The sequence below is a fragment of the Scatophagus argus genome, chromosome 5 (assembly GCF_020382885.2).
Source record: "Scatophagus argus isolate fScaArg1 chromosome 5, fScaArg1.pri, whole genome shotgun sequence".
NCBI classification, from domain to species: domain Eukaryota; kingdom Metazoa; phylum Chordata; class Actinopteri; family Scatophagidae; genus Scatophagus; species Scatophagus argus.
Genome location: NC_058497.1, coordinates 5,876,344 through 5,900,784, shown reverse-complemented (window position 1 = coordinate 5,900,784; position 24,441 = coordinate 5,876,344). Strand labels below are relative to the sequence as shown.

At 41.8% G+C, this 24,441-nt stretch overlaps 1 protein-coding gene across 1 annotated transcript; it reads left to right on the top strand.

Annotated features, from left to right (window-relative positions):
• The first annotated feature begins 138 nt into the window (after positions 1-138).
• Positions 139-22,505, top strand: LOC124058895 (gap junction delta-2 protein). Its single transcript, XM_046388507.1, has 2 exons — positions 139-1,643; positions 20,371-22,505. The coding sequence occupies exons 1-2, from the start codon at positions 1,573-1,575 to the stop codon at positions 21,218-21,220; spliced, it is 921 nt and encodes a 306-aa protein (XP_046244463.1). The 5' UTR covers positions 139-1,572; the 3' UTR covers positions 21,221-22,505.
• Positions 22,506-24,441: the final 1,936 nt, after the last annotated feature.

Here is a 24,441-nt window from a genome sequence, read left to right as displayed (position 1 = left end):
AAAAAACAAATAACAAAACAACCATCTTTCATGACTACAGTGTGTGTGAGAGCACATCCTCTGGGCAAATTACTCTAAATCTTGATGACTGTCGCTAATTCCATTTCCAGCTTTCTCTCTCTCTCTCTCACACACACACACACATGCACACATTCCATGCATAGCCCCTGCATGACACTGCCTCTCATGTCTGCCTGGATGTGTATATAAACAGCAAAGATCATCCTTGTTACAGTAGGTGTCAGTGCACACAGACAAGAAGGCAAGATGATGAAAAACAAAAAGGGAAGACAAAATCATGACCAATGTGCTGTGAGCGAGGATAGTGGAAGAGGGTTTTGTTGGTGGTGGAGCAGTAGGAGATGAAGAGGAGGAGGAGGAGGAGGAGAGGGGGGTGGATAAACACAGTGATGGAGAGTGAGTGAGAGGGAGTGAGGGGGGGAGGAGCAGAGAGATGATTCCTCTCTCTAATCCTCTAGACACACGCTCGGTCTGGCTGCCTACTGGCTCAGAGAGAGAGACACAGGCAGGTGGAGGGTGCAAGCAGGCAGAGAGAGAGAACCAAGTGGGAAGGAAAAAACAAGATGAAGGGAAGAGAAGAAAGGAGAGCTGCCTCTCGTAAACCACGCTAAGAGAAACGCAGAGGGAGAGAGAGAGGCAGTGAGGACAAGGCGGGCTGGAGAAACCAGTGACTCTCGTGCGGTTTTCGAGCAGAGGGAAGGAGAGGGAGGAGGAGGAGGAGGATGCTTCAGTCCAGCGCTGCTTGAGCCAAACCAGGAGAGAAGGAGAGAAGCAACAGAGAGGAGGAGAAGAAATCCATCAAGTGAAATAGCTGGAAGAGAGGCCAGAGAAAGAGGAGACAGAAGGAGGGGAAGGAAAAACAAGAGGATGGAGGAGTGGAGAATGAGATCCCTGGGTTACGAGACACAGATCCCTGGTTATTCAGGCTCACATGAGTGTATGGACCTGAGCCCGCCCTGAGTTACTACGAGATGCTGTCAAAGAACCAGTGTGTGAGGGCGGAGTGTTACTTTGTGAGTGATGGATGTCTGTTTGCACAAACTACAGCTGCTCCTTGAGCCTCAGTAGAAGTAAATGAGTGCTGGTGGCTCTGTGTGCTGAACCAGGTGTGTGTTTGTGTGAGAACTCATGACAGAGCAGCTATTTAGGAGGTAAACAGGGTCAGGTGCACCCAGAGGACGGAAACAAGTAGAGAAGTTGGAAGACCTTACACATACACACATACTCTAACACGAGGGTGGGTGTGTGTGCAGCTGCCACACAGACAAGCTTCAGTCCACCCATCTCAGGTGCAGATAAAGGCGCGCATGTGTGTGTTGCACCGAAAAAAAAGGAAATGAAATGAATTGCAAGTGAGGTTCTTCAAGATTGCTTTTGACTCCCCTTTCACACTGGACAAGCCACCTGAAGCCACTCCCTACCTCATCCACACCCAACAAGTGGACTTGAAGACTCAGACAAAAGGGACTTAAACAGCAGCACTGGTGCCCTGCTGACTGGGAAGCCCCCACCTGATTTTCTGTGTCCAGTGGATGCCTATTAGGTCCAGCCATGGGAGAATGGACCATCCTAGAGCGCCTCCTGGAGGCCGCCGTGCAGCAGCACTCTACTATGATCGGAAGGTGAGTTGTTGTCAATGTGTGGCATGTGATTGTAGTCTTCAGAATTATTCTTTTACGTGGGGAAGTTTGGGAGTATAAGATGGAGATGGAAGAAAAAAATTTTCTTGTTCGTTTTGATCTTGCTTTTTTTTTATCTTAGTAAATGTTTCTGTTGTACGTCTGTGCATTCATATGGTACTTAAATTACAAGTATACCAATACATATGGAGCACGCAGAATATGTGTCCTTCCCTGTATCCAGTGAGTGATTCCTGGTCCAACATGTCTGTTGGCAGGGAGAGCAAGGCTTTATCTTCTTTAATCCCTCTGAGCAACATGGGTGGGGGAGGCGACAGTTAGGCAACCAGCAGGTACGCTATTAGCCTGTATAGAGGACATCAGACGGTCCAGAGCAATGTGAGGACACCTCACCTTTAAAGTCCACAGTGTCTTCATTCACAGTTTTCTGCTGTACTTCTCAGGGCTCATGTCGTCACTCTGCCTCTCTGCTTTTCTGTCAAGTCTGCTTCAGAAGCCATCACGTTACCCAAGTGTGTCTTCTTTGAGCCCCCCCACCCCCCCACCACCCTTCACTATTATCTTTCTCTTTTTTTCTCTGCCTCTGCCAAGTATGAAGTCATTTCACAACCTAAAAAAACTAGTCTCTAGCACAAGGTCATGGCAGTCATGATTTATGCATCTTTCTGCATGCCGAGTTGTCATGTATTTTAGTTTGAATAACTCACTTTCATCGGCCGCAGAATAAGCAATAATTGATGAGTGTTTTAGCCACAGAGGCACATCAGCTCTGTAGATGGTATTAAACATGGTTTTACATTGAGTAAAGCACATATTCCTGAGTTTGGGGTTTCCTTGGGACAAAACAGGGGTTCAGCATGGGTTCATCAGAGACTGGATTAGCAGTTTAAACCAATCCCCTGAAGCCGCTGATCCAACCTGGGTAGAGGTACTTTTGAATTATTGAGTGAATAAATGTCAGCCAGTTTATTAAATAAATGATGTGGAGAAAAATAATTTTTTGGCCCAATATTTGTTGCCAAAGCTCTAAGTGTGACTTGTTATGTCGAATTAATGAAGTGATTTCAAGTTTTGTTCTGAGAGGAGTCTGCTGGTTGAATGGTTAGTTGGACTTGTTTCCTTTGGTGTTATGATGAATGATTGGCCAGCATTTGCTCTCCCTCGTTCCTCAGCTGCACTAATCATCCCAGCTGCAGGGCCTCTGTGAGAGCGAGAAAGAGAAGAAACAGAAAGACACTCAGAGTGTGAGATGCGAGAGACAGGAAGCAGATGACGGAGAAAGAGTAAAAAGGCAGAGTAAAGGCGAAGGCAGCGAGGAACAGTTATTCACAGACAGGCGAGCAGACACATGGCCTCAGTCTGCAGGGCGTTGGTAGGAAGCCAAGAGGACCGTCTCGTCACGAGATGGTGCTGCATGTCACGACCTAAGCAGGGCAACCAGGACACCCGGCGGCAGAAAGCTTCAGATCATCTTTGCGTGGATTATATCTGTTGTCCAGACAGTTGAAATGTTCATATGACTGGAGGAACCGGGCTAAAAACTTTTTCAAAATCTAAAAAATTATATTCAGCAAACCTGTAAAGTTTCATTTCTGTTTGTTTGAGCTCAGTAATTGTGATTTCTGTTTCTAGGATCACAACACAACAATAGTAAACAGTTAAAGTTCAACAATTATAAGTGTCTAAATGTTTCCAAAGGTCTTTAAGCTTTAGGATTGTATGCAGAATCTTTGAAAGAAAACTGAGGATTTGTACGACAATATAAAACAGTTTTTATTTGAATAGGAAGTTTAGAGAGCAGAATTATAGAACAGTATCTCTTCAGCTAATAGGAAGCTATTCAGTGGTTCTCTCAGCAATACTTCAGCAGGTTGGATACCTGCTGTCATGAAGCTTGACCTAAGGTTGACACGAAGAGATTGCTTTAGCTTAAATAGTAGATGGTGTTCAATTTTTAATGCTATTTTTAGCAAAGCTAGTGGCATGGCTCTACCCAGATACAGACATTCATGATCCCCAGAAGATAAGTTTACTGACTTTAGCCATCTGCTAACTTTTCCTCTTGCACCACCACAACATTGACATTTGGGATTTTAAGTGCAGTATCTCAATCAACTATTGGATTGGATTGTCATAAAGTTTTCAGTTTGAAATTATGGATAAACAAAGCGTGGATATCAATAATAGAATTGATATATTTTTAACGTTTTGTTATTCACGAGCACTCCTAATCAGTTACTGCTATTGCTGATCATATGAACATAGCCAGTCAACCATTTTTAGCCTTGTAGTGTCTGTGTGACAGTCTGCACATTCCCACAGTAAAGTGCCTTCCCTGCATCTGGCTTTTCTACAGCTCAAAACCATCTAATCTGGGACATCACTGCTGACACGAATTTTTATAAACGCACACTAATGCCCCCTCAATCCTAAAACCTATTGGTCCTTTTGCTGTGGTTTCATCCATCTCATTGGTCGGCACAGGTGCCGTCTGCCTAGAGAAAGCATTGGACAGGTTGCTATCCCTGAGGTGATGCCAGCGTGTGTTCTCACGAGCCCACCATGACAACAGCCTGCAGGCCTGAGTCAATTCATCATACATGAGTCACACACACATTAGGGGGAATATAACACTCATTGTTTGTGTAAGATTACAAAGAGCTCCAGAAATTCCCTTCTACGGTCAGGGGTTGTGTGTCTGTGTGTGTATAAATACTCCGACTGTGTGTAAAATGTGAGCTTAAATGTACTTTGTGGACATATCACATGTGCTTCAGCAGGTTTCAGTCCTGTCTGTGAGTGCATGCTTGTGTATTCACCTGCTACCTGTGATTGATTCCTCCCATTACGGGCAATGGGGCAGGTGCAAATCGGCTTCCCCAGGACCATCTGATGGACTGTGGGACCCCACCGCCTATTGGTACACACAGTGTCTGAGAAGAAACTGTGATGAAGCACTCTCTACCTAACTACTGTCAACACATCGCTCATGCTGTCTTTGTGGTCTTACTTCCATAGGCTACAGTCCCACTTGTGAGCTGCCATTGGTCAGAGTTGGACTGCTAAACATGCAAGTCCATCCTCCCACCACCATTATATTGATCTCCAATAATAGAATGGCAAGTGGGGCTTGATAGAAGACAGGGCACTTAATGAAACAGTCTTTAGGCTTGTCCATTTGCAATACAAATTGACTCATGAGTTGCAGCAACCGGAATGTTAAGTGAGTGATTAAAGCTGTAAGTACCTCATTGACTTTTTTGCCTCTTAAAACAAACCATGATAGTAATTAGGAAACCAAACATACCTTTCTTGACAAGGGCGCCATGGTTAAACACCTAGACTAAAGATAAGAACTTATGGTGACTCTTTATAATCAGTGTGACTACTGAAAAATGAATGTTGTATCTGTGGCTATAAGATGACCCCCTTTCTTTTGACCCCTTTATTTGGAAATAAAGAATTTTTGAAGATGCAAACCACTTTCAGACTAGTCTTGTGACACTATTCATCCAAAGATAAGATAAAAGTGAAACAATAAAAGCAGAACATAAATCCTACACTTGCATTGCTTGATACTCCCACTACTCTTGGAGTGGTCAGATTGAAACAAACTTTAAAAGTGTTAGCTTGTTAGCTTGGCAAAATTAAGGCTACAAACAATCTATAATGTCACACTGTAGGAGCCAATTTGTATTGGCTATTCAACAGAACATTGAACATGATATATTCCTTTGCCACACATATTTTTCAGAAAAAATATTGTTTTACATCCAATTAGGCATCATAAAGACCTCAGTATGCCTAATCTGAACAAGGTCAAATGTGGAACAACATCTGGTCTGACCAGATATAAAGGCAAAAGCATTTGGATCACATTCAAATTGTAGTCAAAAGCCAATTTCTCTCCAAAAAATGAAGGTCTTTTGTGGTCTCTGTCTGTTAAATTGTACAAAGGGCACACTTTTGAATGTTCAAAAGCATTTATTAAGAATTCATGTGATCCTACTAGCACTTTGTTAGGCCATAAAACTTCTTGAAATGCAAGATTTTAAAACACAGCCCTTGCAGCTTTAGTTCATTTGGAGCACTGCGTAGAAAATCCCTGAAGAGGCAAAGATGGTTAAAGTTTGCTTGTATCGCAGCATGCCTCTGCACATGTGCACACTACAGGAGGTGATCAAGAGTGTCTTCCTTCATTCTCGACATCAGGCAGCACGCTCAGCATGACTCCCCTAAGTCAAATCAGTGTTGTCACTCAGGAGCCTTTGGCTTATCTGTTTCTGTCTGTCTGTCTGTGTGTGCCACACACTCTCTTTCAGCACAGTACAAAACCAATATTTATTAGTGAGCTGTGAGTGCATACATGCGACTCAGCGGGCTTGTGTTTGTTGACAGGTTACGGCTCTGTCGTCACGTGACCTTTAGATCATCGTGCTTTTATTTAGCAAATCCCTGTGGAGCGCTCACAGCCCCCACAGAGGAGATGGATGATTTTATTTGTACATAATGAGGCTTATCCAGCAAATGTGTGCTATATTGCAGAAAGTGAGAAGGAGGCTGTGATATCATGTTGCTTGTGGCAGATTCCCCTGGGAGATTTTTAAAAAGCGATACTTATGAATGGTAGAGCGAAACCTCCGACATCTATTCGCTCTGTCCCTCCCTTGTCTCTGCTTTCACACTTCCTCCATCCATACGTAAGGACCCCTGGGATGTAATTGGCTGTAATGTCAACGCCTTCTCTGTGCCACCATAAGACACTGGTTATTAAAATGACCTCAGATCCAGTTCCATGAGATATAATTAATTCCTGGTAGGAGGTGGATGCATGTGAAGCCTGCCACATGTCAGATTTAAAAATACACAGCATTCGCCTGCTGATAAAACCTCAATTTGGAAAGAGCATCTGGTGAAATATACATCAAAGATGCTCCTCAGGTATGCATTAGCATCTATGTCAATACTGATGGCAGGATTGATCTGCTCTAGTTGCGCTACTAGAGATAAGTCATTGTGGAAATCAGCCCCAGGAGCAACTGCGTAGCTGTTCACAGCCCTTCATGACTGGAATACTACAACCAGCCTCCATAGGGACTGTTGGAGACGCAGGGTTGTAGCTGCGGGAGAAAGAGAAGAGCAACTGTACATAATTATGCAGCTTGTGTTCTCATTTCTTATTGCTTACACCTCATATCCACTTCTCCCCATCCTCTCTCTTACTCTCAGCTGCTTATTCTCCCTCTCTTGATCCTTACAGTTCACATATGCTAAGGTCATGGTTCATGCAGCGTCTTCATTGCTGGCGGATTAATCGATTAAGATCTTATTACAAATGTTTGTTAGATTTATATGATAAATCTCTATTGTCATCCTTATGTAGCATGTAAATATCCATCTTACATCAGTTTTAGGTTCTATGTAGTCCATAATAATCTATCATGGTACACACTGAGGGAAACACTGGTGGATGAAGAAGCTCAGGCAAGATTTTACCAGGATATAATAACATGGATCAGATAGAGAAGAGAGAGAGAGAGAGGGATGAATGGATAAAGATAGAGAGATTAGAGCAGACGAAGGGGTCAGAGTTGAGACAGATTTCACCTTGCAGGGCCTCAGGGAGATACTGTCTCTGGCAGGGTGACTCAGTAAGGCTTATAGGTTTAGTGTTAGCACCTCACTGGAGGACAGAGCGGGTCAGTGTTAGAATGATACTGTAGGGTTAGTTTAACCCGGACACCCCGCAAGGAGAGCAACCCTGCAAAAATAGTGACCCGAATCAGTCATTTAGTTGCATGCTGATTTCTGAAATATGTTTTGATTTTAAGGTATTATTAAAGGATTGAAACCTTACATGAGAGAACTTGGACTGAATGCAACAAATAACTTCATTTTACTAGTATGATTCTATGCCTGTTAGTTAATTGATTTTTGACTGATAACTTTCCAGGCAGCTTTTAGTTTCAGTTGTTTTGGATATAGCACAGTAAAAATGTTGCGCTACCCTTGAACCTTTTTTGTGTCAACATTCTGTTACTTTTTTAGAAAATGTTACATTTCTGAGAACTGGTAATGGTGTCGTAAACAGCATCCGGTATGAAAACTATTCCCTGCTGGTGCATTCGAGTATCTGTGGTCAGTGGTCAGACATGTGTGGACTGAGAATCACCTGCCAAGATCTGCAGTATGTTGTCACAAAATCAATACTTGAACAGGCTAACATGAAAAGCAGTGCCTGCTCTCATCTGCATTAGCACATGGTGGTGAAGTGGCTCAGGTAAGTTTTACATCTCTACTAGATGACTCTGTTATACCTTGTTGACGTGAGCTGATTGCAAACTAATAAATACGCTGGTTGTTGTGTTACACCAGTGCATACATTAAATAGCCCTGTATTTTTTTACTTTGTATAATTTTGTGTATTGTATTGTGTAAGTATTGGTCATTAAAGAAACACAATGCCAGCTTTATTAGAATGCTGTTAGTCCTTAAAGGGCTTATAAAGCGGGTAATGTAATAGTGTAATGGGGTAGTATAATCACTCTGTGCTGTGGGTAATGCAGTTTCTCTTCGAATAAACCTTTTATAACCATCACAGACAGCCATATAAGCCCTGTTACTGTTCTTTAAAAAGTGTGACCTAATGCAGATAATCTAAATGCAAGGAAATGTCATTAACACTTGTGCTGAACTGGCTGTGCTGTCTCTCTTCTGCTGTCAGATCAACAAAAGCCACATAATATGTGAGGGATAAAATTTAAACAAAGAGACAACTTTGATCTTTAGCATAAAGCAATGCTGTGACTTTTGAAGTTTTCTCAGTTAGGTCTATTTGTGTGAGCTCGTGGTTGTGAGATGTTATTTATAAAATCTGCTTTTATTATTTTTACCCATGACTAACAGCATTTCTATGCAGGGATCATAAAAAAGTTGACAGCCTCGTTTTGTTTGATTTATCATTATGTTTGTCAGCTGATGTTCTGATAAAACTGCTCCTCTATTCGCATCCACACATCTCTCTCACTCTTTTGTTCGCTTTCACTCGCTCTGCCTCCTCACTTTTCCTGGCTTTTTGAAGATTAAAAGGACACTCTTCTGCCATTGATTTATTCTCCCCATCTCCACCAGCCCTAATTCCCATCACCGGCTGCATCTTTGCACTTTTCATGGGTCTCTAATGAACACCCTGAGAATGTATGAGTCACTTTACACTGCAGTATGCTCATTTCTTTGATTATGTGTGAGTGTGTGTTTGTAACAACTGTTCCTCAGAGGCGTTATCAGCTTCAGCACAGTGTGATCGACGCAACATAAATAAAAAATCAGGATTACGCACCTAATACCTTCCTTAAACACCAACCAGTTCTACCAGGACCAACATGCTATAAGGAGACATCTGATTCACTGCTCTGTGAGAATACACACACCCCACATGCACACTTATGACCCAATGGTCGACCAAATACACTAAAATATGCATCAGTGAACTTGTACTGTGGTTGATATATTTACTCATTACTCATGGGCAGAAACATACAAATAAACAGGCTTTCACACACACACACACACGTGCGCACACACATGCTGCCAGAACTGTCACAGTCGGTGTCTTTGCATATGAGCAAGCAGCTAGAGTGTGACAATGCATTCACACCTCACCACACACACAGACACACACACACATATGAACCCATTCACAGATTCTTCAATTAAGCCAAGCTGCAGTGCATCTGTCTCTGCTACATTCACAACCAAATATGAAAAATCTACTTCATTAATGTGACACAGAAGCATTTAGTCTCCACAACCCAGAGAGTGACAGCAGCAGGACTCATACTGTTAGATGCTATATACTGGAGAAGGCTCCCAGCAGACATCAGTGTCTTGTCATATCAGTTAATCACTGATTGAGCTTCACATAAAAATACTTTTCACTGCTATAAGAACTAACTTGACATTTTGAGGAGAGTTATATCTGCCTATGATATATGAAGATAAAACCAGGAGGAGGTTTTATAATTATGAGGAGGTTTCTAGATTAGCACGTGGTGTAAAGAATGGAAACAGGAGAAACAGCCAGCAAGGCTCTGTCCAAGTTACTGTGCTTGGCAAGGAAATAGACACTTAACAACCAATAAAACCTGAACTGCTAGTTTTCGCTCAGTTTTGGTACAGAATAAACTAATGTTAATGTAATGTAAGTTAATTAGTGAACTTAAAAGGTGCGGGTATGTGCATTTTATTATGCTTATACAGAACAAGTGTAACTTACGAAAGAAGAAATAACAAATTCTTCCTCTTAGAAATGAAAAGTTGAAATCATGAGCAATTAAATGCCCCATTGCATCAATAAAGATCCTCATCACAGAATGTGGTTTTTGCTGCCAGTTTTAGTTGGTCCAGTACTACCAGCGCTTTATGATGGCTACTGTTAGCTAATGTTAGCATGCTGCCATTACTGAGTCATTCTGTTGACCCAGGAACTTTTCTTCTTGTGTTACTGTTAAACTATGTTTTAAAGTCATTCTATAGCTTTCACTTGTGGGCACAATGGTGAGTGTGCCAACTGTGCCACAGTGAAAATGAACTCAAATGTATCACTACTCCTATGGATAAAAGTGCAAAAATGTTGGGTTTTGTAGAATAAGATTTGCAAATGCTCCTTTAAATGGTCAGATTTCCATATAGTTATTCCCATATGTGCTGAATGATGCATTAGATTTGGACTGGTTTTAAAATGGCAGCAGGTGAGGATGAGGCTGGTGTACTTAAAGTCAAAAGTTGGGATAAAGCACTGTAATCCTGTTTCATCATATATGTATCGAACCAGATCAGTAACCCACCAGTAAAGATCCAGTCACCCACCACAGACGTCATGATTTCTAGTGGAACAAATATGCACAGTATAAAATCTGTTTGTTTTTTTTTTTTTTGTTTTTTTGCTGTTGATTGAGTGTTTTGGGGATGTTTCCTGCACAACCATGTGCTGTCTGCTTGTGTGTCATGGAGGCTCCCTGCATGTGCCAGAACGGCTGATTTGGACTGGGGCTTGGCACAGGAAGTGGGTGGCGAGTTGGCACGGGTGCAGCAGCCCTAACTCGGGATTGTCCAAAACCCACCATTTTAATCCGGATTACGTCCATCATTTCTCTCTCTTCCTCTCTGTATTTCTCTCCATTGCCTCCCCTCCATCCCTCCCTCCCTTCCCTCCCTCCTTCCCCACCCACGCATTCGCTTTCTTCCTCTCTCCTGCTGCTCTTCCTCCTGCTCACCCTTCACCCCTCCATCACAACCTTACAGTCTACCTAAAAACCGATGCTCCACACCAGTTGGTCTCTTGCCATGTTGAGCACTCATGTTGCTTTTTTTTCATTCCTGCCCTTGATCTATTCTGAATGATCACTCAGAGTAGATTTTAGAAAGTCTATTTTTAATGTCTGCGCTCCTATTTATGTCTTCCTTGATCATCTAATCTGTTGCCAAGGTAACTGCCACTATTATCATCGTCACGGAGAGCCTTGCGCACAGCGCACTGGGAGGAAGACGACATGAGCTTAACCTCTCTCAACCTGTTTATTAATAATATCTAAAACCTACAAAGAAAAAATATCCTTTTATAGTTGTTGGTGAGACTGATGGGAAGACATAATTTAATTCAGGTGATTAGTAAAACTGCACAGTTATAAGTTTGCACATGTGTGTGTGTGTGTGTATGTACATGAACACATGCATGTGTAAGATACTGTGTTAAATTTAAATTATTATCTGCCTAAATAGGGCTCCGATCTTCATCAATCTATCTCCAGAGTCAGCCATAGTCAGTTCACATTCATTAACACACCACTTAAATACCTTTCTGTGTGTGTGTGTGTGTGTGTGTGCGAGAGAGAGAGTGTGTGTGCATGAGAGAGAGAGAGAAGCAGAAGGACAGAGAGATGGGTTGATAAGTGAACAGTATTAAAAAATGCTATTATTAGATTTCCATTTCAGCGGCTTACACACCCAGGATTACACATACAGACAGTACCATAATGAACAGAGTACTGTCAGCAGCCACCTTATCATTGAAACTGAAATATATAGTACTTACAGTGTAATGCATTGCATAGAAGTAGCTTTACATATATTGCCTCTTCTATTCTGTATTGTTTTTGTCATAATGTTAGAAGATTTTTAACCTTACCCACATTGAATTATTTACAGTAAACAAAATCCTCTTTAAATGTAGCATAGACCCCACGGTGGAAGTATACAGATTCTTTACTTGAGTAGAGTCAATGCCACATTGTATAAATAGTCAATTACAAGGAAAAAGTCCTGCATTTAAAATCTTCATGTAGTATTAGTACAGGGGTATATGAGCTATTTGCTTACTTCAGTTATCAAAAGTACTTGTTTCACTGAAATATTATATATTGTAATTATTACAATATTGTTGTATTTGTGTAGTTGGTCGACGTGGACCTAGCTTAAACTACATTACATATAGCTCAAGTTTAGTCCAGTGTGTCTCAGCCTGGGGGGTTTGGTACCTTTTGAAAGGGTCACCATATAAAGATATGTTTGTAAATGTATGTCATGAGACTATTAAAGTGTGGAACTGCAAATAACTCACAGACATCTAAAATGTGATCTGTTCCTGAAACAAGACATGCTGTCTACATTATCATATGTTCTATTTGGAAAAAAAAAATAAATCCAGTGAGCAAAGTTAGATGAAAGACAGAAAGACATGATGAATGTAGTTTAAGTATAAAGCACTTAAGTAGCATAAAATACTCAAGTAAACTACAAGTACTTCAGGTGTAGAATTGAAGAAAATGGACTTACTCACACCACTTCATATACTGCACTATATCTGTGTACAATTTATCCTCCTGAGATTATTTCTCTTAAGGCGCTTTGCATATAATGCTCCTTGAATATTCATCTGAACAAGGTCCCCTGGTGCATACTGTCTGTGATTTACCTCAACTGAACCAAACTGAACCTGACAGATTCTGAAGCCACCTGCTTGGAGATCAAACGCTCCCAGGCTAGACAATGGTAAAACCATCATTATTGGTTGGCATGATAGGAATTCATCTTCATCTTCTCCTGACAGGACGGAACTAACGCCCGACAATGTCAGAAACAATCGGCTTTGTGACGCCCTGCAACAGCTGGAATAGTGTGCGTGTGTGTGTTTGTGCTTGTTTGTGATTAAAATATGTGAGTGCGCATGTGCATGGAGAGGTGTCCTTTATCTGTTTATGTGTGTATGTGTGGGCGAGCATGAAAGTGTATGTGCATGTATGTGTGTGTGCGTGCGTGTGCGTGTGTGTGCATGTTGCGAGGCCGGGTGGCCATGCAGGATAAAGGTCTGTCAGCAGGGGAGAGTGCAGCCCCCTCACTCCTTCTGTCACTGGCCTGAAGCACCGGAACATCCCTTCTGGCTGTGTATGTGAATATGTGTGTCTCTCTGAGGGTTCCTGTGTGAGGTTGGATACAGCTTGGTGCCAGGTGTCCTGCCATGAACTACAAGCTATTGATAAACCTTGGCAAAGGAACACACAGACTGAGAGAGAGAAAGTATGGCAAGTATGCGTCCACATTTGATATGACAGGATTAGATTTATCAGAAACTGCTGCTATGTTTGTATGTGGGTTACCACCTGGCACCCTTAATATACACAAGACAGACAGAGTCAAAACATTAAGAGGAAGAAAAGAATTAAAAGGAAGAGAGGCAGGATAAAGGTTGGAGTAAACAGATAGACAGATGGACTGAGGAGGGACTTTCCCAAATCTCTGCTGACAGCTGATGGCAAAGCATTTCTGCAAATTTTGTGTTGCTTCACAAATCATTGATTTTATTTTTTGTTACTTTACAAGAACCTGTCATATTTTAACTTCATATTGGTCTATCTGTCATTGTTATTCAAAAGGACCCATTGTTATGTTTTCTAATCTTGGCCCCTATATTGGCAGAATAATATTTGACAATATCAAGTTCATGAATAAGGTTAAATATAAATACAAATATAACCAAGTAGAGAAGATCCATCTGAACCTCCTGAAGCTGCAATTATGCTTCCCGGAGATAAAGATAAACACTGTGTGCACTGTCGTGCATCAAGCAAGTTGATTGGTTGATGTAGCTCCTGTCAGAAGGCGGGAAACAGGACTTAATTAAAAGAATGGGAATTTACATCATAGGAACGAAACACATGCAAACATATATGAGTGACTTGCCCATCACAATCCCATCATCCTGTGTTCACACAGTTAGATATGCTGACCTCTGAAAAGAACTGCTCACTTCATATAATTGCATTTGATGTGTAACTACAGTGAAATGTCAGCTTCGTTCCAGACCTCTGACTAGAAGTTAAATGGCAGTGCAGTCTGCTTATCAGGCTGTGAAGGTACATACACTTCAGAGCTTGTGAGACGGAAGACATAAGATGGAAGGTTGACTGGTGAATGTTTCAGAGATTTAAGCTGGTGGGAAAAATCAAGAAAGATTCTGGTTACAGGTGTTCATTGCATTCAATTCATTGTAGAAACAGAGCTGGGCCAGGAATGGAAGAGAAGAGAGGGAGGAGGGGAGAGGTGCTGTGAAAAGGCAGAGCTAAACAGTGAGGGAACAGGTATTGATGGAGGCTAAAGGTGAGCCTCTAAAAAGGATTAGCAGGTCAGCCATAACACTGGACGTGTTTACATCTCAGTCCTGAGCAACAGACTTCTAAGCCCGCAGAGACAGTGAGCTGTTTTTATTACAATTCCAAACTGAAATTCAGCATTTCATAAAAAAAAGCATAAAAAGCACACATTTTAACTGTTTTGAGAATGTGCATCGATATCTTAAAGTGTTCTGTGTCCAACTTTGAAAAGAACCTACAATATATTTTACATATTTTCCATCATTTCTTCTTGACTGCTTTTGAACAACAGTAGAGGCTGAGTTTCTTTTCTCCTAAAGGGTGCCAACCTGTTCTGGTTTAATTTGTTGTTCGAGGCTTCTGTATGAAGTAAACACGTATGAGCCTCTTTGAGGCACACTCGGGTGCAACAAATCTGCTCCCCTCCTCAGCAGAAACATACTGCTCTTCAGTTGACTTAGCTTCCAGTCAGCACACTTCTCCTCATCTCCCTTCGTTTTCTGCCCCTTGCCTGTTGCCGTGGTAACTAGCAGAGGGAAGTTGAGTGGAGGGGAGATTGAAGGGAGAGAGGGAGGGAGGAGGGATGAGAGGAGAGGAAAAGGGGGGTTGTGTCGGGTTTCTGGGTAAAGGAACCAGGGCCGCTCTTCCTCCACCCTTCTCCTTTTCATCCCCCTTCTTTTTTACTTCCAAAACCTTGTGCTCCTTATGGATCTCTGGCCAAGTGTTTCCTTTCCTCATCTTAATTGTTTTCACACAGTTTGGCCTTACCTTGTTTTATTTTTTCTTGCGTTTCCTCCTTTGTCCATAATTCTTGAATTTTTAGCTTTGCTACACTATCTCCATTTTAACCTTTGGTCCTGCCTCACATCTCAATGAACAACACAGCATTTTGCATAAGCTTTGCCTTCTTCATCCCTAAAACTCAAGACCAGCTCTTCTTTCTGAGCTGCACACAACTCCCACTTTACCCCCTACCTCTATTTTTATGCAGCTCATTCTCTCCAAATGCCTTGTAAACAGCGTGGAAGGCTTCATTAAAAGAGACTGACCTTAAACATTAAGGGAGATCTTCAATAATATCAGGGGAGTCACAATGTGAATGGCATTTCAATTTCTCTAATATCTGAATAATGCAGCCTGCATTTGTGTATGTGTGTGTGCGTGCATGTGTGTGTGTGTGTTCACACCCATGTGCATGTACATGCATACATATGGAAAGAGAAGGTGAAACGAGATTTCTCTTACCAGATACAGACACTATGATTATTTTTCACATTACTGTGCATGTTTAATTTCTGATTACTATCCACACATCCATAATGAGAGCTGTGAATGTGACAAAGACCTCTTAGTGTTAGATGTCCATCGTCAAATAATCAGGAAGACAAAGAGAGAAAGATGGTGGGTTGGGGACACTCAATCACTGGAGACGAAGAGGCGTTGTGTTGGCATAGTGTTTTTGCATAATCACCACCGCCTGTTTGGAAAGACAGGGAACATATTAGTCAAAGGGAACAACAAACACTGTCTGCTGGGAACCAAGGCTGCGAGTGTGTTCAGATATGTGCCTGCCACGTGTTTGAGGCACAACATACGGTTGGACCGATGATTATTTTCATTACTGGTTACTTATTTTATTGGCATGGTGTTTCCTGTTTTTTTTTTTTTTTTGGGAAAACACCAGCAAATTGAATATCTCCTCTGGCTGCTTGAGAGAAACAAGGCTTTTCATAGAAAACTACAGACACAATCTGGAGATTATTTCTAACAGGAAGGGTGGGGTGCAGGGTGTCACAGAGAGAAAGAGTGTGAGAGAGGGAGAGAGAGAGAGAAGGGGACACAGCAGGAGCACTGGGAGTACTAATGAAAGAAAAAAAGAAAGCAAGAAAAAACAGGTGGGGGGATGCTGTGTGTTGTACAATAATCTAAAGCTATTCGATGGCATTAAAGAAAAAAAAAAATCTAATGCAAGAATCCTCCCTTGGCCCAGCCACAGATTACAGCAGTGGGTTTGCGTGTGTGGAAGCTATTATATAATTCATTCTCTATGATGAGATTTTCCTCCATTACTGGTTTTCCTTACTACCCCTCACCCTGCTCTATCTCTTATACTCCCATCACTGGCAGGTTTTCCTTTTAATTTAAGGAGAAGATGTGCAAGCCACACTGGGGTTTTTTGGTGACTTTATAATCTTTTTATCCCTGTCTGGAACTAATTCATCTTCAACAGCAATTTGATGTGTTCTTTCAGTACTCAGTTTGCTTAAAACAAACTCTCCGCTCACTGTCTGGATGCTGTTTTGTTTTGCTGAATGGATATGTGTGTAAGTGTTAATGTGTGGCCATGCAGAATATTTGTCTGTGTGTGTGTTTGTGTGCACACATGTGCACATTTAATGCAACACTCTGTCATTCTGTTATTGTGAATTCTCTGCTCACTAAGCTCCTTAATGGAGTCACAACAAGGACAAAAATATTTTCATTTTTTTGCATTTATTTTTTTTCCCTCTCTAACTCCTTCCCTTCACCTGCACATGCCAGCTGATCACAGGCAGACAGACTGGCAATAAGTATTTCATTTTTCATTCTGGAGGTCGTCACAGATGAGAGGTACATGTGAACTTCATGCCATCAGACTCTGGAAAGGATTAACTCTGCCCTTCGACTCCACATCTGTGCCACACAAGACTGGCAAAGCCACTGTGCGATTGGTAGATTACCCTTCATACAGCCAAATGCCATCTAACGATTATCTGGCAACGTCTAAGGTGCCGTGGCATGGGCCTTCCCCAGGATCCACTGTCCAGTCACAATGGCATCCTCATGAACAGAGTTTGATTTGATAAATCTTCCCTGCACAAATAGCACTCCATCTATGAAATGCAGTGGACTGGCATGTGTTAAATTTGAGTGTCTGCTGCTGTTGATTTTATATAATAGACCCAGAGTTATCTTGAGGCAGAGGTGCAGCTGCAGGTGAAATGGAGGATAGAGGTTAATGTGTGATATTACATGGAAAGCTACTTTCAAGGGAGGAAGTTTCCCACCATAACCTCTCAATTTTGCAAATGATGAACTAAGTCTAATACTGAATAGTTTGACTTTTTTAGATTGACCATATTTTATTATCAATCTTACAGTCTCTGTCATGCCATTTATCAGACATTAATACATCCTTGAACCACAAAATAAGCCAATGCTGCAGTGCACAATGATTTACAGTGATTTTACTGTCAAAGTGAAAAGTGATTCAGTTAAGTGAGTGTGGATGTGTATGTGTGCAATGTCAAGGTTCCGTGAAGACTCTGCCCTGCATCATTATTCCCATTCAGACATCTGTAACAGTGTTGGACTTAATCTGTTAAATACATGTCTGGACTGTTATGGCTACAGCCGCAATGCTCTTGTGATATCTGGCATCTGGCACATCAGACAGATGATGAAATGGGGGGAAGTTATATATGAACCGGATGTTCATAGCTGAGTATGGAAGGACAGCAAATCTCTAACACTGGTTACTGATGTCAGGTCAGTTTCTGCCGATCTATACAACAGTAGTATGGTTGTACAGCTCACCAGAAGTCTCACTTTAAAGCCAGTGATTACTGACTTTAAAATGGTTTCTCACATATAGGGGGAACATTTACAGTGTGACCTCATTGTCTGTTGTGATTTTTTTTGCATTTCATACACAATAACATCATGCAATAAAAGTTGTATTCTTTAGTTGGCAGTGTTTCTGCCTTTATTTACATTTGAGCTGTGTAGAAAATGTTAATGAAATGTTACAAGGTCCTGAGTAGAGAAAATTCCTTCATGACTTAAAGTTGAAAAGGACCCAGAGCTCTTTTCAGAGACAAACATGTAAAATTGGAAGGGCAGTTATGAGGCACTATTAAAGTCTGAAAGGCACTGACAGTATGTTTGTTGTGAAGCTGTGTCTTTAAATTTAAATGCTGTGTGTTATGCACATTGACATTTCTTAGGAATGAATCGATCTTCCTGCAGCCTCCCACTGCCCATCAGCACTGCCTCCAAAGCCATTTTTATATGTCACCATCTATTGACTTGTATGCACAAAAAATACTACATAAATCCATGATAAATGTAATGAGGTCAGGTTTTAAAGGACTACTTAAATGGTGTGTACCAGGGGCTCAGCTGAAGTAATGACAGCAATTTATCACACTGTTATTTATGGGATTATCATTAATATAAATAGTAGTGATTAGTGAGAGTTCATCTCCAAGTGCGACTCAGTTTGAAGTTGCTCATATCTATGCGGCTGAACTACAAGGCAGCAATCAATCAACAGATTAATAGCAATGTCCAGGCCTTTCTGCAGTGTGCAGCCTTATTCCAGACTTTGTTTAGTCACAGACTACAGCGTGAGACAGCCCACAGGCTCGCATAGACTGCAAAAAGCAAAAAGCTATCTAAAGTGCTTGCTTGTTCTTAAATCTGAAAAATAAATGAGGGATGAATAAAGTAAAAAAAGAACAAAGAGAGAAATGTCAGCCAGAAAAGAAACAGAACCTCTGTGTGTGTGTGTGTGTGTGTGTGTGTGTGTGCGCGTCTGACAACATGGAAACACATGAAACACACAGACACACAAAATGTTGTATGCCAAGTAACCACATCTAAGAGTAAAGTGAAATAAAAACCCAGTTTAAGCAACAGTAATCTGTCTCACCAGACCCCACACAGAAATAGCAGATAAGCTGCAAACAAGGTTCAACTCGGGCACTGAGAACAGAAAGAGTACCTGTATTGTCAACAACTGAGAGATTACTCTGAATGATTGGGTGTGTGTGTGTGTGTGTGTGAGTGTGTGTGTGCTTCTTTTTTGAAGTGCGTAGAAACTAATTACAGCTCCAAGTTATGGGAGTCTAATCAGAGGTTGCTATGGTAACTGGACCTAATGATGCAAAAGATGCCAAATTTGGACCAGATATGTCACCTCACATCTTTTTACCTGTAAACACCCTCACAGAACACACACACACACACACACAGAATCGCAGATAACAGGCTGTGAGTTATGAACACTGACGACACATTGAGGCTCCACTCATAACTGTTCTTCTTCTGGAGTGTTTACTCTAGCTGAAAAATGGGATTTGGAGCACTCTTCTTCTCTGGTTCTTATCAGAAGGAAGAGTGATTTAACAGTGACACATTGTCCCTCTCCATCACTGGTTCAGCCTTTTCTCTTTCCTCTGCCTGCTCTCGCACTTTTCTTTTATTATTAGGGAGTTTAAGGTCCTTCCTGAAGCTCCCTGCTGCGATCTCAATTTCAAATCTCTTCTCTCAACCTGGATTCTGACTTTTTTCACACATGTTTGGTATCCTTTATCAGATTTCTTTTGGATTTATTCCCCGTTTTTTTCTTGTCCTTATATGTACAGTTTTTAAAGCAAGAGGTGATGGGCAACGGTCGAGTTCCTCCATATTGTCTCCATAGTTAACTTTCTCATAATAAGTCAGTTGTTCAAAAGGTGTAATACCTTCCCATCTCATAAAAAATAGGGAATAGACATTACTATGATATATTTGTAAGGGTTCTAGAGTTAATGCGATACACAGTTTTGCTTTTTGCAGTTTTGCAGACATCTGTCTCATTACTGTCTGCAAACCATTGTTCTTTTGTGGAACAGTTTATATTCCAGCAGCAGGAGATTAAATAAAAGTGAATGATGAAGCATAGCTAGCAGGCTACGAGCAAGCTTCCTGTGTTTTAGGTTCTTGCTCTCAATCCCTTCAAAGTCAATCTCATCAAAATTTAACTTGATGTGAAACATTCATATCTTCCTTATAAGAGAAACTACAGCTCCCCCTGATTACATTAAAATGTGACTGGCCTATTAGAGTATGTTTGCACACTGACATTTTTGTCAACACTTCATGACTGGCTCTCTTATCTCTGGCACTGTTTTCCTATACTCAGCACATCTGCAGAAGCTCTGCTATGAAGGATATCTCAGGACATCTTCTTCCTGACACAGTAAATCACTGTACATCTCTGACGATTAACCTCATATCTCTCTCTCTTTCTCCTCCAGGATCCTGCTAACAGTAGTGGTGATCTTCCGTATCCTGATTGTTGCAATCGTTGGAGAGACGGTGTATGAGGACGAGCAAACCATGTTCATCTGTAACACTCTGCAGCCAGGATGCAACCAGGCCTGCTACGACAAAGCCTTCCCCATTTCCCACATCCGCTACTGGGTCTTTCAGATCATACTGGTGTGCACACCCAGCCTCTGCTTCATCACTTACTCTGTCCACCAGTCAGCCAAGCAGAAAGACCGGCGCTACTCGTTTCTCTATCCCATAATGGAAAGGGACTACGGGGGACGGGATGGGGCACGAAAGCTTCGCAACATTAATGGCATTCTAGTTCAGCATGGTGGTGATGGCGGAGGAGGGAAGGAAGAACCCGACTGCTTGGAGGTGAAGGAAATCCCCAACGCCCCACGAGGCCTCACCCATGGGAAGAGCTCCAAGGTTCGCCGCCAAGAAGGGATCTCCCGCTTTTACATCATTCAGGTGGTGTTCAGAAATGCACTGGAGATTGGTTTCTTGGCAGGCCAATACTTCCTTTATGGCTTTAGTGTGCCGGGGATTTTTGAGTGTGATCGCTACCCGTGTCTGAAGGAGGTGGAGTGCTACGTGTCCCGCCCCACGGAAAAAACGGTTTTCCTTGTATTCATGTTTGCAGTGAGCGGCATTTGCGTAGTGCTCAACCTGGCAGAGCTCAACCATCTAGGCTGGCGCAAGATCAAGGCCGCCATCAGGGGTGTCCAGGCCCGCAGGAAGTCTATCTGTGAGATCAGGAAGAAGGACATGGCACATCTCTCCCAGCCGCCCAACCTGGGACGCACACAGTCCAGTGAATCAGCCTACGTCTGATGATGAAGAGAAAAAGTAAAAGAGGAGGAGTGGGATGAATGTGTAAGGAGGAGAATGAATCAATTATGATTTTAATTTCAATGAAGATGATGTGGAGGTCAACAAGAGGACCCCTACTGCATGATGAAGGAATGAAACAGAATGTAAAAAGACCAAACTTCCAGCTCTATGATTTAAAATGAAAGCCAAGAAAAAGTAGAGGAAGAAGAAAATTAAAAAGCATAGAGGAGGAAGAAAAGAGGACAAAAGTTCTGTTGTGCGTATTTTGGTTTCATGGGGAGATATTCCAACTGCCATTTTATATTCATACTTTTGTCTTTTTTTAACTAATTAGCTTCTCCCCTGCTCCTCATTTCTTTTAAAATGAGGAATTAAAACCTCAAGGGGCGGGATGGGCAAGAACTTGAAATGAGAAGAGGAGGGAAAGGGAGAGGAGAACAGATGAGAGGCTGTTTTGTATTCTTTGGGGATACTGGAAGATGACAGCAGTGTTTGATGCATCCCATGGTGCTTTCCTTCTGGACTGTGTCAGCCTCAATGAAAATGGGAGGACAGGGGACAGGACAAGGAAGATGAGCAGCAACATCATTAAATAGGAACGGAAGAACTGTCAAAGCCATGATGGACTCTAGAGAGAGATGCTAACTTGTGAGAAAGAGAGAGAGAGTAGGTGGGAGACATCATGCTCTGGAAAAAAAACCTCATGATATACCTGAGGAGGGACAGAAGCAGAGTTTTTCTCCTCTAGGTAGACTGAGGCCAAGAGAAAAAGAGCTGCCTCTGAGCACCGTCAGCCTCGCCTCTGTTAGAACATCATCACAAGCCAAAACCAAGAGAAAAAGACTGACGATGTTTATGTTTTGTCTCTTGGCAAAAGATAATTTTAACACAAACACAGCTAGTACCATAAACACTTTTTTTGTCCCTCTCCTCTATCTCTGCTCCATGGTTGGCAGCTATATAGATCCTGGGGGCTTCGGATGACAGCAGTGACCCTTGCTGCTCTCCTTCTGCATAAACTTTGGAGAGGAACTAATGAACAAATGGACAAACAGCATGTTAACGTCAGTCTCTCCAATAGCACAAACCAAACTTCCCTCCTTCCAGCATTCCAGTGTGCTGAGAGAACAAGGAGAGGCAGAAAGAGAGGAGAGGAGAGAAGGGGAGCTTGTAGAGGAGGGGAACAAATCACTTTATTACAACTTAAAACAAATTTTATAAAATATATCACCATGAGTTGTGTTTTGTTTTTTTGGTTTTTTTTGAGAAAGCGATGGTGCCATCCTTGAGATATTTAATTATTGTTGAAAAGTTATATAGATTATATCTTGGTAATATTATTTATCCATTTAGAATATATCCAAATAGATTTATTTATCTTTGCGGGTGGGTTGGTTGGGACATCTTGTTGCTGTTTTTCAAATGTGTAAACTGTCTGTCTTTTTTTTTTTTTTTTTTTGCATTTTTGCTCAGTTGAAAGCATTTCTAACTGATGGAACTTAATTAATGACGTGTATGGGGTGTTTGTGAGCCCCTGTGAGCTGTGTTTTAAAATGCACTGAAGCTGTGCAGCTGCTCAGGAAATCTTCAGTGCAATTGTTATTTAACTGCATGTAGAACAATGCAGTCGAAACACAACATGTTTAAATGTTTTCTACAGAGAGCCCTGGTTTTCTTCAAAATCAGCTGCACAGCTTCAGGCAGTTGGGGCCTGTGAGCCATTTGAAAAAGGCATGTTTACATGACGCAATGTTTCTTGAATGATCAAGCTATGTAACTGACGAGTAGAAACTCTCTAGGGACAGTGGTGTTTTTGAATCTCAGTGGTTTTCATTTTGCATTTCTTTCCTGACTGGATTTCAACATGCATGCCTTGTAAGAGAAAAGAATGACCTGAAAGAAAAAGATAAAGATGACAGAGAGTGTTGCACCTTGATTAATGTAGACGAGTGGAAGAGTGGCAGACTGAAGGAACTCATGTTGGGATCATGGCTGTGTCACTGGACACACTTACACATGCACAAGTGCATAATAAAGCAGAGAGGAACTGCACTGTGAGCCTGTGAAACCAGACAGGGACGATTCAGTGGACTACATGTGGTATCTTAACTGACGTGAACACACACTCACAGTGGGCCAGCATGGTGTCGTCCTCTGTCTAGAGGAGGTTTGGGTAACTGGGACAAGCAGACACAAAAACAGACTCTTATTTTTGTGTGTTAAATCCGTTCACGTTTATTGTTACTGTTGCAGTGACCAACATGTTGGAGTGTTAAGATACAGTGACGTTACTGGCTATCAGCTAACTGAGGAAAAATCCACAAATGCGTCTTAAACCCAGGCTCAGTATACCACTGCAAACTGAATGGCCTTATGTAGCTCAGCACTGCATTAGCTTAGCACTGCCACATTTGGGGGGTTTATTTTTAAAGGGGCCTCCCCTTCACTAATACTACTTTATATAGCTAATGTATATATTTTTGTTTCCTATTCAAATTCAGCTAGTTTGCAGCATTAATTGCTGAAAATGTGAAGAAAAAACTTATACTTTTTGTTGTTTTTTTGTAGTCTCCTTTAACTTGCCTTATCTGCTCGTAATTCCATTAATGATTTCCCAGTTTTCCCACAAAGCCTTTGGACATCTCCGAGGTCATTCTGCTGAGGGTAAATAAAAGAAAAACTTGTTGCATCAACACACCCCTCCCCCATACTGTTTAAGCACCATAAACACACGTTAGTCAGGACTACAGCTGGTCCTGGAGAAACAGCAACAGCTAATGTAGCAGAAGAAATCCTCTGTTTCTCCATTCACTCCCTGTCATAATCTCTGTGACTCTTACAGGTGATTATCCCCAGATTTAAACTCCTTGGAGGATCTCTATGGGGCTCAGTGGGATTGGTGCAGTCTACTGTACACTGACATGGCGTGCCAGAATGCCTAATAATAGAGGTTGAGTCATGGCTTTCCTCGGTTACTGAAACCTTGTGCTTCTGGCGAAGGCTTAAACACTGACCTTGAGCTTAAAGGCCGAGCCAATGTCCTGTGCTATACGCAGCTCCTGCTGGACAGTCATTGCGCAGTACAGCACTGATCTAATCTCCACAGAGCAGAGGTCAATGCTAGTGTGGGTCCTATTTTTAGTGAATTCCAGATACACACATGCTGAACATACAGTTACTCCAGGAAAAACAAGCTAGTCTTCAGTCTTTAGGAACAGCAG